The sequence below is a fragment of the Haliotis rufescens genome, unplaced genomic scaffold (genome assembly GCF_023055435.1).
Source record: "Haliotis rufescens isolate VD_foot unplaced genomic scaffold, xgHalRufe1.0.p SCAF_6, whole genome shotgun sequence".
Lineage (NCBI taxonomy): Eukaryota > Metazoa > Mollusca > Gastropoda > Lepetellida > Haliotidae > Haliotis > Haliotis rufescens.
This window is the reverse complement of record NW_025964334.1, coordinates 19179740-19193532: the sequence shown is the minus strand read 5'-3', so window position 1 is coordinate 19193532 and position 13793 is coordinate 19179740. Positions and strand designations below refer to the sequence as shown.

Below are 13793 nucleotides of genomic sequence, written 5' to 3'. Positions count from 1 at the left end.
ATTTATTTGATTGGCTACAAATTATTATTATTATTATTGTTGTTGTTATTGTTATTACTAATGTAAAAGTAAGTTTCCTGACTTTAAATTGGATTGAAATGTAGAAATGTTTAGAAACTCCAGCAGAAATCACTTCAATGAACATCGCAAAACTAGAGTGGGGGCTCACTAGTATTTGCGTATTTCCTTCTATGGAACAAGTTCCCGGACAATTTGAGAATCCAGATGGGGTTACTTCAGACCGTCTCCATGGTCTCGTGGTAGAGCATCCGCCAAGAGAGTGGAAGGTCCGGGGTTTGATCCCTGGCCGAGTCATTCTGAAAGACATGAAAAGAATGTACTTGTTGTTACCCTGCCTGGCACTCAGCATTCAGGGGATGACACAAGGACCGATCAACTCAGAGTCAGAATACTGTGTCTGAGTGGGATTTTCATGTTAAACTGTAGCATGGTACCTAAGTTGGTGAGCACTATAAAATCGGCTTCAATCCGTACTAGTACAAGCAGCCACACACACACACACGTGCATGCACGTCGCTATTTCAAGCTTCAATAATCTTGCAATAATCAAGTGCAATAATCTTGAACCCGACGTGAAACCCCATTCACCTCACCTCAGAGGAGTCCTGCTGCCATTTGCAAACAAACTAAACATAACACCCTCTTTCTGGAACTGTTTTGTTGGACTACACGTTGAGAACAGTGTTTTTTGAGGCTCAAGTTTCAGTTAGACTTTTGTCTGATTTCAGGCAACCTGTCCTACTGGCACACAACCGTGACCTATGGCTTGACCTTCACCTGTGGACTTCTCATCATGCCCGTGTTTCTGCTGTGCTTCACCAAAACTGTACGTATTGCTTGAGGAAATCTTTGTTTTACAGCGCCAATGGCCCTCTTAAATCATAAATACACTGGCTCACTTAGACATCATATTTCTTTTAGCAAAAGTATTACTTACCATAGACACCAAAATAAGCATCCTAGGCACTTAGAAAATTGACAGAGGGGCTCCTATTAAAACCGAACGAAGTGAATTGTGAAAATCATCATGCCAAGACTAATGAATAATGCAAGAAATAATTGCCGGACTTGAAGCTGGCGCAGCACCAATCTCATTAAAATCAGATCTTAGTTCTCGCTACCGCTAAACAAAGATCTCAGGACATCCAATTAGGGGTCACGTCAGAACGACCTTTCACCCAACATCAGAGCGTCGCTTACCAGTCATGAAAGTGACAGTCGGAATGTGATTTCTTATCATGCAACCCCGAAAACTTTTTACACAGGGTATTCCGAACAACAGTTACTAGGTTAACGACTGAATCCATACAATCTAGACCATATATTAGCCATTCCAGAATGTTCATTTGTTCAGGTTTCCAATTTTTAATCGAGAATTTGTCAAAATATGTTTCGAAGCGTATTCACCAATTTGAAATTAGTGCCGTAAAGCACGAGTAAGCTGCCTTCTGATTGGCTAATGTTGACTTCTCGTCAGTTATTCCATTGGTTGATCAAAGTTCGCGCAAGGTCGGTCTGACATGACCCATAATGGGATGTCCTCAGATCTTTGTTTAGCGGTAGCGAGAACTAAGATCTGATTTTAATGAGATTGGCGCAGCACAAGCATCAGGGGCATGGCATTTGAACATTGCCTGGAGGTCAATTCCTCAACTTTGGGCACAATTTTGACAACATTTCAGCAAGGAATAGGTACCCGATATGTGAGGTGGATGTAAAAGCCCTCTAGCACCCGTAGGCAGCTTGGGTTGTATACTCCCCAGGGAGTTGAGAATGATAACTGGAAGGCAAATGGATGCACTGGCCAGGGAACAAATAAAAACGCATTTGAGCAGATACTAGTACCTGTATACCTGCGGTATATAAAACGGTGGATGATATGACAATAACAACAACAAATATAGCTGCGGGCAGCGATGTCGGGCTCTATGATATCGAGAATTACTGAGTCATATGGTTTCAGCCTACTCGAATCCGCTTTATAATACAGTGCTTAAGAGTATTGTATAATGTAATTAATAATTTGATATTTCACTGACTTCTTCTTTGATAGGCATTTAGAAGTTGGAGTACTAAGTGAGGATAAGAATGTATGGATGAACAACTTCTTTATTACAATTAAGAGTGACGTTTCGGTTTAGGTTCTATCACAGTTATCAAGCAAGTGATATACAGAGTTTGGTTTTGCTGATATAGAGTGTGGTTGACAAGTATCTATACAAGTAGGAGGCAATGTTTATGCAGTAGAGTAGATATTGTTATACTGGAGTAGAGAAGCCTGTTATGTACACAAAAGGGTAGTGATGACAATCGTCGGTGAAGTCAGTGACAGAAACAAAGGATGAAGCCAGTAATATAAACAACGGGATTATGGCTGATTGGGGCCTTTGATGAGTTGATGGAACGCCGGGGGGTATGAAAATCAAAATCAAATATGGCCGCAACTAATAACTATCCCATCAAATATATCAATGTTTGATATGTTGTGTACGGAGACAAATCTCAGAAAGTTTGGTAGCATTTCATGTGGTGGATTCAGAGTCGTATGCTTTTGAAGACCTGTGTACCCAAAAGACACTGTGAAAACCCTGAATCCAAAATGGCTGCCAAACCACGTGGCCAATGGCCAAAGTTAAAGAACAAAAGATGTCAAGCACCTAAAGCAGCAGGCACATGTAGAGTGTGAAAGTAATCGGAGTAGCGGTTTCAGAGCAACGGGGCAAAATACATCTCATGCCATTAGTGAGTGAGTGAGTATGGTTTTACACCGCTTTTAGCAATATTCCAGCAATATCACGGCGGTGAACCTGAAATTGGTATCACACATTGTACCCATGTCAGGAATTGACAGGTTTTCGGCGTGACGAGCGAACGCTTTAACCACAAGGCTACCCGACCGCCCCTCATACCAATAAATCATTTAGTCCCAGTCAATTTGAATCCACTTTATAAATGCAGTGCACATGAGTATGTAATAGTGTAATTTATTACTTCATATGTCATCAGTCCGTTTTGACAAAATTGGCGGGAGCCAGAGCATTCTTGCATGATCTGAACCCATTCCAGTTCTTGTTCATATTTGAATCCTCAAATGGATTCTTTGTACCAGTGCCGTCAAATATAGACGCCGCTACTTAATTGACGTGTACAAGGGTTTCCCGAGGCATAGAGCCCTAATAATAAATCAAACAATTACAATAGGACAATATGATTACCATCATAATCTTGACGATCCCACTCTTCATACACACACGAAATTTGGTCGAAATCGGACCAGTAGTTTCCGAGTAACAAGTGTTCGAAGGTCTGCTAATCAGAGGTCTGCTGTACGGCAGCTTGTGGCAGGGTGACAGGCCGGGTGGCAGGCCGGGTGGCAGGGGGTCAACTAGTCCGGGAGCGTAGCTCCCATGTCCATTGAGCTAGTCAAACGGATGAGTGTTCTGACTTGGCCAGGACCCTGGGTTTCTGTCGCATTGCATAGATAAAGTACTGACACTGTTTCCGACCTCGTCCATGTTCGAATCCCCAATTGATTTGGTTGTACCGATGCCGTCTAAAGTAAGGAAACGCTTGTGAGACATCGCCTCTACGACATTGACGTGTCCCAGAACGTCCTGGGATGTCCTGAACCCATTCTACACGCCGTCCATGTTTGAATCTGCATATGGTTTGCATGTACCATCGCCTTCAAAAGTAAGGAAACGCTTGCGAGACATTGCCTCTACGACAGTGATGTGTCCCAGAACGTCCCGGGATGTTCTACACCAATTTCTGACGCCGTCCATGTTCGAAGACACTGTGAAAACCCTGAATCCAAAATGGCTGCCAAACCACGTGGCCAGTGGCCAAAGATAAAGAACAAAAGATGTCAAGCATCTAAAGCAGCAGGCACACGTAGAGTGTGAAAGTAATCGGAGTAACGGTTTCAGAGCAGCGGGACAAAATACATCTCACGCCACTAGTAAGTGAGTGAGTATGGTTTTACGCCGCTTTTAGCAATATTCCAGCAATATCACGGCGGGGGACACCAGAAATTGGTTTCACACATTGTACCCATGTCAGGAATCGAACCCGGGTTTTCGGTGTGACGACCACAAGGCTACCCGGCCGCCCCTCATACCAATAAATCATTTAGTTCCAGTCATTTGAATCCACTTTATAATGCAGTGCACATGAATATGTTATAGTGTAATTTATTACTTCATATGCCATCAGTCCGTTTTGACAAAATTGGCGGGAGCCAGAGCATTCTTGGGTGTTGAACCCATTCCAGTCCTTCTTCATATTCGAATCCTCAAATGGATTCTTTGTACCAATGCCGTCAAATAAGGACGCCGCTACTTAATTGACGTGTACAAGGGTGTCCCAGGGCATAGAGCCCTAATAATAAATCGAACAATTACAATAGGACAATATGAACACAATAATAATCTAGACGATCCCAATCTACATACACACACGAAATGTGGTCAAAATCGGACCAGTAGTTTCCGAGTTACAAGTGTTCAAAGGTCTGCTATTCAGAGGTCTGCTGTACGGCAGCTTGGGGCAGGGTGACAGGCAGGGTGGCAGGGGGTCAAATAGTCCGGAAGCATAGCTCCCTTGTCCATTGAGCTACAGTCAAACGAATTAGTGTTCTGACTTCGCCAGGACCCCGGGTTTCTGTCGCATTGCTTAGATAAAGTGCTGAATCTGTTTCCGGCCTCGTCCATGTTCGAATCCCCAATTGGTTTGGTTGTACCGACGCCGTCAAAAGTAAGGAAACGCTTGCAAGACATCGCCTCTACGATCCCACTCTACATACACACACAAAATTTGGTCAAAATCGGACCAGTAGTTTCCAAGTTACAAGTGTTTAAAGGTCTGCTATTCAGAGGTCTGTTGTACGGCAGCTTGTGGCATGGTGACAGGCCGGGTGGCAGGCCGGGTGGCAGGCAGGGTGGCAGGGGGTCAAATAGTCCGGAAGCATAGCTCCCTTGTCCATTGAGCTACAGTCAAACGAATTAGTGTTCTGACTTCGCCAGGACCCCGGGTTTCTGTCGCATTGCTTAGATAAAGTGCTGAATCTGTTTCCGGCCTCGTCCATGTTCGAATCCCCAATTGGTTTGGTTGTACCGACGCCGTCAAAAGTAAGGAAACGCTTGCAAGACATCGCCTCTACGATCCCACTCTACATACACACACAAAATTTGGTCAAAATCGGACCAGTAGTTTCCAAGTTACAAGTGTTTAAAGGTCTGCTATTCAGAGGTCTGTTGTACGGCAGCTTGTGGCATGGTGACAGGCAGGGTGACAGGCCGGGTGGCAGGCCGGGTGGCAGGGGGTCAAATAGTCCGGGAGCGTAGCTCCCTTGTCCATTGAGCTACAGTCAAACGGATTAGTGTTCTGACTTGGCCAGGACCCCGGGTTTCTGTCGCATTGCTTAGATAAGGTGCTGAACCTGTTTCCGACCTCGTCCATGTTCGAATCCCCAATTGGTTTGGTTGTACCGATGCCGTCCAAAGTAAGGAAACGCTTGCAAGACATAGCCTCTACGATATTGACGTGTCCCAGAACGTCCCGGGATGTTCTACACCCATTTCAGACGCCGTCCATGTTCGAATCCGCATATGGTTTGCTTGTACCAACGCCGTCACATGCAAGGAACCGCTTGCGAGACATTACCACATGTGTCCCAGTGAGTTTTTAACTCACGTTTGACTTTGACCATGTTCGAATCCTCAAATGGTTTGCTTGTAACAACGCCGTCAAATGTAAGGAACTGCTTGTGAGACATCACCACAACGAAATTGACATGTGCCTGGGTGTCCCATAGTGTTTTAACCAATTTCCTACATCGACCATGTTCGAATCCTCAAATGGTTTGCTTCTACCAACGCCGTCAAAAGACAGACACCACTTGAAGAACATTGCCGCTACGAAATTGGCGTGTGCCGGAGTGTCAGAGGGCTACTTAACTCATTTCCGACCTCGACCTTGTTTGAATCCTTATATGGTTTGCTTGTACCATCGCGTCTAATTTAAGCAGCGCTTGCGGGACATCGCCGCTACGAAATTGATGGCTCTGGGGTATACCCTTTATCTTCTAAACCCATTTCTGACTTCGACCATGTTTAAATCCTAAACTGGTTTGCTTGTACCAACTCCGTCAAATGTAGGCAGCGGTTGCGGACATTGCCGCTATGACATTCGCATGTGCCGGGTGTCAAAGGCTGTTCTAAACCTATCTACGACCTCGAATCCTCATGTTCGAATCCACAAGGGGTTTGCTTGTACCAACTCAGTCAAAAGATAGTCACCATTTGCAGGTCGTCACCGCTTCGAAATTGAGCGTGCCAGAGTGAATCAGAGTGTTCTAAATCTATTTCAGACCTAGACCATGTTCGAATCCTCAAACGGTTTGCTTGTACCAACCTCGTAAAACATAGTCACCGCAGCCAGGCAGGATATCGCCGCAAGAAATTGGCCTGTTCTGGGGGAGTTCTGGGGGTGCGATATACCCATTTTCGACCTCGACCATGTTCGAATTCTGAAAAGGTTAGCTCCAACCGAATCCGTTAAAAGATACGCACCGCATGCGGGACAGCGCCGCCACGAAATTGGCGTAGGCCGCTACCAGCGTCTCAGGGTGCCCTCGACACATTTCGAGGGCGCGGTTGGCCAAGTCGCCTCGCAATTCGCTGCAGTCGCGTCCCTTGGAAATCCCGGTTCACCCCGATTATGTGGGTTTCACCAAAGTGGTAAGCGCCTATAAGCACTGCCTCACTTTAGGCTTTCCTCCCACATAAAGCTGACACAACGTGATACAACTGGAATACTGTTGAAAGCGGCGACCCAACTCACTCATTCTTAACACATTTCAGACCTCAATCCTCAAATGGTTTGCTTGTACCAATGAGGTCAAAAGTAAGGCACCGCTTGCGGCATATCACCGCTACGAACTCTGCATGTTTTCGGGGTGTCTAAGGGGGTATAATAAACCCATTTTCGAACATCATCGAATTCTGAAAGGGTTTGCTTGTACCAACGACGAAAAAAAGATCGTCACCGATTGCAAAACATCGTTGCTATGAAATTGGCGTTGTAAACCCGTTTCCGACCTCGACCATGTTCGAATCCTCAAATGGTTTGCTTGTACCAACGCCTTAAAAGATACCTACCGCTACCGCTACCGCTACCGTTGCTACGTTATTGGCGTGCCGGAGTGTCAGAGGATTACTTAATTCATTTCCGACCTCGACCATGTTCGAATCCTTACATGGTTTGCTTGAACCAAGGCCGTCTAATGTATGCAGCGCTTGAGGGACATCGCCGCTAAGAAATTGGTGGTTCCGGTCTTCTCAAGTCATTTCTGACTTTGGCAATGTTCGAATCCTCAAAGGGTTTGCTTGTACCAACGCCGACAAATGTAAGGAACTGCTTGCTGCTTGTGAGACATCCCCACATGTGTCCCAGTGAGTTTTTAACCCACGTTTGACTTCGACCATGTTCGAATCCTCAAATGGTTTGCTTGTACCAACGCCGTCAAATGTAAGGAACTGCTTGCGAGACATCACCACTACGAAATTGACATGTGCCTTGGTGTCCCATGGTGTTTTAACTAATTTCCGACTTCGACCATGTTCGAATCCTCAAATGGTTTGCTTGTACCAACGTCATCAAACGTAAGAAACCGCTTGCGAGACATCACCAAATGTGTCCCAGTGAGTTCCTTAGCCATATTTGACTTTCACCTTGTTCGAATCCTCAAATGGTTTGCTTGTACCAACGCCGTCAAATGTAGGCACCGCATCGCCTATGTGACATTTGCATGTGCTGGGTGTCCAAAGCTGTTCTGACCGCCTCCGTGGTCTTGTGGTAGAGCGTCCGCCCGGAGAGCGGAAGGTCCAGGGTTCGATCCCGGGCCGCGTCATACAAAAAGACGTTAAAAGATTGTACTTGTTGTTACCCTGTCTGGCGCTCGGCATTAAGGGGCTAAAACAAGGACTGGTCGGCTCGGAGTCAGTATACTGTGTCTGAGTGGGGTATTCATGTTAAACTGCGGCATGGTATCTCAGTGAGCTAGCACTATAAATCGGCATCAGTCCGGACTAGTACAAGCAGCCACACACACACATACACGTGCATGCACGTCGCTATATAAGTGCAATAATCTTGGACGCGACGTTAAACTCAATTTCACCTCACCTCACCAAAGCTGTTCTAAAACCATCTCCGACTCGAATCCTCATGTTCGAATCCTCAAAGGGTTTGCTTGTACCAACTACGTCAAAAGATAGTTAACCGTTTGCAGGACATCACCTCTATAAAATTGGAGTGTGCTAGAGTGTTCTTAACTCATTTCCGAGCAAGAAATTCAAAAATCATTTGCTTTAACAATGCCGTCAAAAGTAAGGTACGGTAGCATTTGGCAATTGGGGAAATAAAGTAGTAAGTCAGGGAGCATGACCACCCGATCCCGATAATCGCCTCTGAAGACAAGCATGAGATGCTGAAGACCAATTCTAACCCTCATCTTCAAGGGTAGTCGACAGTCAAAGGGACATAATCCTACTTAGATTTTACGAGAACTTCATTCTCAGTATTTTGAAATAAAAAATCAAATATTACCACCAAGCAGTTTTACTTTTAGCATGCAACATAGAACAAAAATTGAGGTACATATGTGAAACTAACTTCATGCAAACTTTCAATAGTTTCTGTAAAGAACCTTACAAGATATGATCTTTAAAGTACAATTTCGGTGAAAATAAATGATCAAGATCAAAATCCAATTTGGCCTCAACTACCAATGAAAGCCAATGACAGGTATTATAATTTTGATTTGTTTTGTATGGAGACAATTCTCAGAAAGTTTGGAAGCATTTCATTAAGTGGATTCAGAGTTCTATGCTTTTGAAGACACGTACCCCTAAAACACCGTGAATACCTTGAACTCAATATGGCTGCCAAACCACGTGACCAATGGCCAAAGTCAAAGAACAAAATATATCAAGCACCTAAAGCAACAGACACATGCCAATTTTGAAAGTAATCAGACAAGCGGTTAGGGAGCAATAGGGCTACATACATCTTCAAAAAATACTTGTTTTTTGGTTATCTGCCCTTGGTCTTTGGGCCTACGGCCTTGGGATTTTTGTGATATCTGCTTCAGAACATTGGGAACCTTGGTACCAATTTTGAAGAGATTCTGAGCTGTAGTTATTGAGTTATGATTGGAACAAAAAACGCCGGAATAATAATAATAATAATAATAATAAAGAATAATAATAATAATAATAATAATAATAAATATAGCTGCAAGCAGCGATGTCGGGCTCCCGCTTGGTAAGAATTGTGGAAGCGGATCCTGTTCTATTCATAGATGTACTTTTGTAAAATTGCACTTTGGTTATACAGAGTACTAAAAACCATTGAAACTGAGTTCTTAATCAAACTAATTGATTACCATTAAGGCATTTTCTCCTGTTGTTATATAAAAGCATTCGGATATGCGGAAGGATATGTGCTATACTGTGTACGAGTATAAGCTGATCTGGATTATCAATAGGAAATTTCACTGGTCCGTTTTGACCAAGAAATAAATTCCCATTTTGGCTCTGGGTATGTTCAGGATGGAAGATACCAGCATGCAGAGGTGTTGGTGACTTGTTATTGTAATTGGCAGGACATGGATCTTGACATTTGACACGTGCTAAGGGATGAGATGGCTTGGGACATTATCTAACAGTAACAACACATGTCGGTCACCTCTTGTCATCTTCTTATTGAAGCAATTCAACCAATCAGCAAAGAAAACCCCAAGTCTTTCAAGCTTTTGTTATCAAAGTTTCAAAGAAAATTAGCTGTAAACGCAATAGAGATCATAACACTTAAGTAAGTAAACAAAGGGACTGGTTTCTAAACGATAATGATATTGGTAAATAATACTTCCTTAAGTTGGCTATATATCAGGGATGTCTCAGAAACAAAATGGAATTTTCAATAATGAACAGGTTCGCATTATAAAAAGGTAATTTGATAGTGTGGAAATCAGTTCTAAGAAACCACGTGGTGTTACTTTGATACCAATGATTCAAGGTCATGGTCATTCATAATTGGCGCCCTATGAAGCTTCAGAAGTGTGGACCTTCTAAAACAGGTCATTTTTCCTGTTTACTTACAAGTCACTACCGGTATCAAGAAGGATATGTGCATTACTGTGTATCATTATAATATAGCCTTTATTAACTATGTGACATGTAACTTGTCCGTTTTGACTGTGAAAAACAGTCCATTTTGGCACAGGTCCAGTTTGGCATTATTAAGGGTGGTAACTCTATTCGTCCCGTTGGCAACTGGAGCCTTCATTACCCGCCACTACAACAGTATCAACATCTGTAGCCGAGTATTATACTGCTCTCCTATCTTCTATATTACCTAGTATCAGTGCCAGCCGAAAGAATAAGTGTTTGTGCGTTTAACACAATCTACCGGGAGCTTAATTAGCGCGTCTCGCAAAACGCTACCGTGGCTCACGCTCCAATATGCACTCGACTGACCCATCCTCGGTCAAGCTAACGCGCTGTGCGGTCAATAAACATGCATTCCGCAATTCTGTGTTTCCTTAACTCTATTGACAGTGTGTATTGTGAATTCGCGCCAATGCAGATATGAGCTTCCACGTCAGCCACTAACGAACAAAAAATACGATGTTGATATAGATCCATCTGAAAACATTAATGCCCTCCATACATCATGTCATACAAGGTGTCTGGTTCTGTTATGTGTTTTACACACATCTGGATTTATCGTCCATACGTGCATGTGCGCAAAACTGCGTGCTTCCCGCTGGCAGAGAGTACAACATATAGCGCGAAGAAAATCCATACAGAAACAGACTATAGAAATCGCTATCGTCGAAACATGAAGTGAACCTTTCTGTTGTAGTAAGAAAATTATGACAAGTACGTTTAAAAGATAGTACATTAATCGGAGAGTTCAGCGAGATCAAACTTTCAATCACAAACCTACCGTAAATCCCACAGTCTGAACAGCATTTATGAAGGAGGTAACACTTCGGGCGAGATGTAGGTCATGTTTTGACTGAAGCACCCCACACGCGGCTCTCGGACGACCCCGCTATTACCGTGCACGTGGGTCACGTTCCAATATGCAACCGACCGACCGACCGACCGACCAAGCCGCATGGGACTGAGGTACGCTAACACACTGTGAGGCCAATAAACATGTATGCGCAGTTCTTTGCTTAACTGACTATGTGTATTGTGAATTCGCGCCAATTGATGCAGATATGAGCTTTGACATAACAAAACATGCGATGTTGATATTTACTCCAAGTTTCTATACAGAACCATTGAACGTACGAGCGCAAACGTAAATGTATTTCTATAGTCCGTTTCTGCTTGCGTTGTCCATCAGCTGTTTTAACACTGTATCTCATTGACCCTGATAACTGATTTCTGTGGTCCATAGCCTAAAACTATACACAAAGCTCACGTACTACAGACTGTAGTTTGTTATATAAATAAACCTATACCGACAATAGTGTAGCGTATAGCGCCAAGAGAACGGAATCGTATGCACGAGTATTGCTGGCGATTGAAGTGCAGTGAACGGGACTTATTTGTCATTCTATGGCTGCTTCTTTCAGTGTCTTTTACTTTAAAAAATGTTTGAAGCGTTCGTAAAGCACCCATGTCATCCCCACTAAATGACATTTCCAGAACATGTGAAATAAGAGTTTGATGTATGTAGGATTTGTGATTTGTGACTGCATTTCAATATCGAATTGCACATGTAAATACTAAAGATTGCCTAGTCTTCCAGTTATAGAATGATCTGGTTAGGAGCAAGATGTTGAAAGATGTTGTTATACATAAATTATGCATAATTTCTCTCTCCGTTGTTTTAATTCCTAAGTCACTACAATTGGTCGTGGTAGCAGACATCCCCACTCAATATACATATACAAAATCTGGTCGAAATCGGACGAGTAGTTTCGGAGTTACGGGTATTTAGAGTTGTGCTATTTGGCAAGTTTGAAGTTTATGGACCTGGGCCAAAGAGTGCCGTTTTCAAAAGGGTGTAGCTCCGTTGTCCACTGAGCTACAGACAAACCGTTTGGTGCTCTGGAATCGCCAGAACAAGGGCTATCTGGTCAACATATCACATACGTATCTTTCTTGCGAAGTTGTTAGTATGGTACTTGGAGCCAAAGTGTGGAGAGTTTGGAAGCTTTTGAGCTGGTAGTTTGAGCTGAGGAGATTTGGGGAGTCAAGTACTGAGAAATCTGCTAAAAAACAGTGCCAAAACACTTAATCCAATATGGAGGCCAAACGAAGCAATTTGGCTACATTGGATGTGTAGAGATTTTGTTTGGCTTCTGATTCTGGATCTGTTCAGGAATTTTGGAAGTCTTTGGAGCTTTCGTGGCGGAGTTATGAGCTGTTGAAATTGGGATTTTTAGAGTTGTTTTGAGTTATCTGCCCTTAGTCTTGGAGTCTAGAGTCTTGAGATTTTTGTGGTATCTGCTTCAGGACCTGAGCTATCTTTGTGGAAATTTTGAAGAGATTCTGAGCAGTAGTTTTGGAGGTAGGATTGGAACAAAAATCGGCGGAATAATAATAAATAATAATAATAATAATAATAATAATAATAAATCGAACAATTACAATAGGGCTCTTGCCTTGTAGGCAGGAGCCCTAATAAGAAATCGTTATTTTTGCGATTTTGGCACTTTTGACCCCGGGATCGGGTAGCTGGACTAAAACCATTAAAAAAAATTCAAGGTCAGGGTCACGGGGTCAAGGTCATTTAGGTGGTCCGTAAAACGAAAATGTACTTTTTTTGGCGAGCTCTCACGCGACTGTTATTGCATGTATTGTGGAAGTGGTTGGTAATTATGCATTACCCCGACCAGTTCTAGCATATGTATAGGTAAATTTTGATGATATGCATGTCCGCCGTCCGTCCGCGCGTCTGTCCACCAAAACTCTGTTTTGTCATTTTCTCACGAACTATCTAAGTTACAGAGCTGAAACTTTGCAGACATCTTCCCATGATCTGTATCTAATAGTGCTGTGAATATCAATGCATTCCGTTGTCAAGTTTGGTTTCCATGGCAACCTGACGAAGAAAACCTTAAATCCAAGATGGCGGCCAAACGGCTGGAAATAGCCATTTTGACGGCCCGATCGAAAATGATCGGTATCTCATGACGGTGTCACATGCAAAATAGGGTAGCTATTGGAGCAATTTTGGCGGAGATATATGCTGTTTTGTGCCGTTTTTATCACTTTTGGCATTTTCACGGTCTTTAATCCAATATGGACTCCAAATGACGCAACTATTGACATACAGCTAAGAACATGAAATGTTCAGCGTCTGATGCTGGTGCATTGTGGTAATTTGTAGCACTTTCTATCAAGAACTTTAGCAACTACGTAGTTTGCAAAGTAAAAATATGAGAGGCTAGCAAAATCCAATATGGCCGCCACATCACGTGACTTTTGACATAAGAGCAAGAAGAGATCTTGTTCAGCAACCAAAGCAAGACTCAACAGAAGTTGTTCAAGTGCCTTACCTCATAAGTTCCTAATGCCAGAGCTTCGTAAAGATGTCCTCTCAAAGGTTTGAAAATGACTTTGAGCCGGAAGTTGCAGTCAATATGGCGGCCATTGAAGACATATCTGACGATTTTTTCTTCGAAGTTGTTAGTATGGTACTTGGAGCCAAAGTGTGGAGAGTTTGGAAGCTTTTGAGCTGGTAGT

At 43.2% G+C, this 13793-nt stretch overlaps 1 protein-coding gene across 1 annotated transcript in view; it reads left to right on the top strand.

Moving 5' to 3' along the window:
- LOC124122949 (transmembrane 7 superfamily member 3-like) overlaps positions 1-13793 on the top strand; it is a 38700-nt gene that overhangs the window by 13467 nt on the left and 11440 nt on the right. Inside the window, exon 8 of the mRNA XM_046486154.2 lies at positions 750-847. Within this exon, the coding sequence (XP_046342110.2) occupies positions 750-847 (98 nt within the window). The remainder of the gene's footprint in view (positions 1-749; positions 848-13793) is intronic.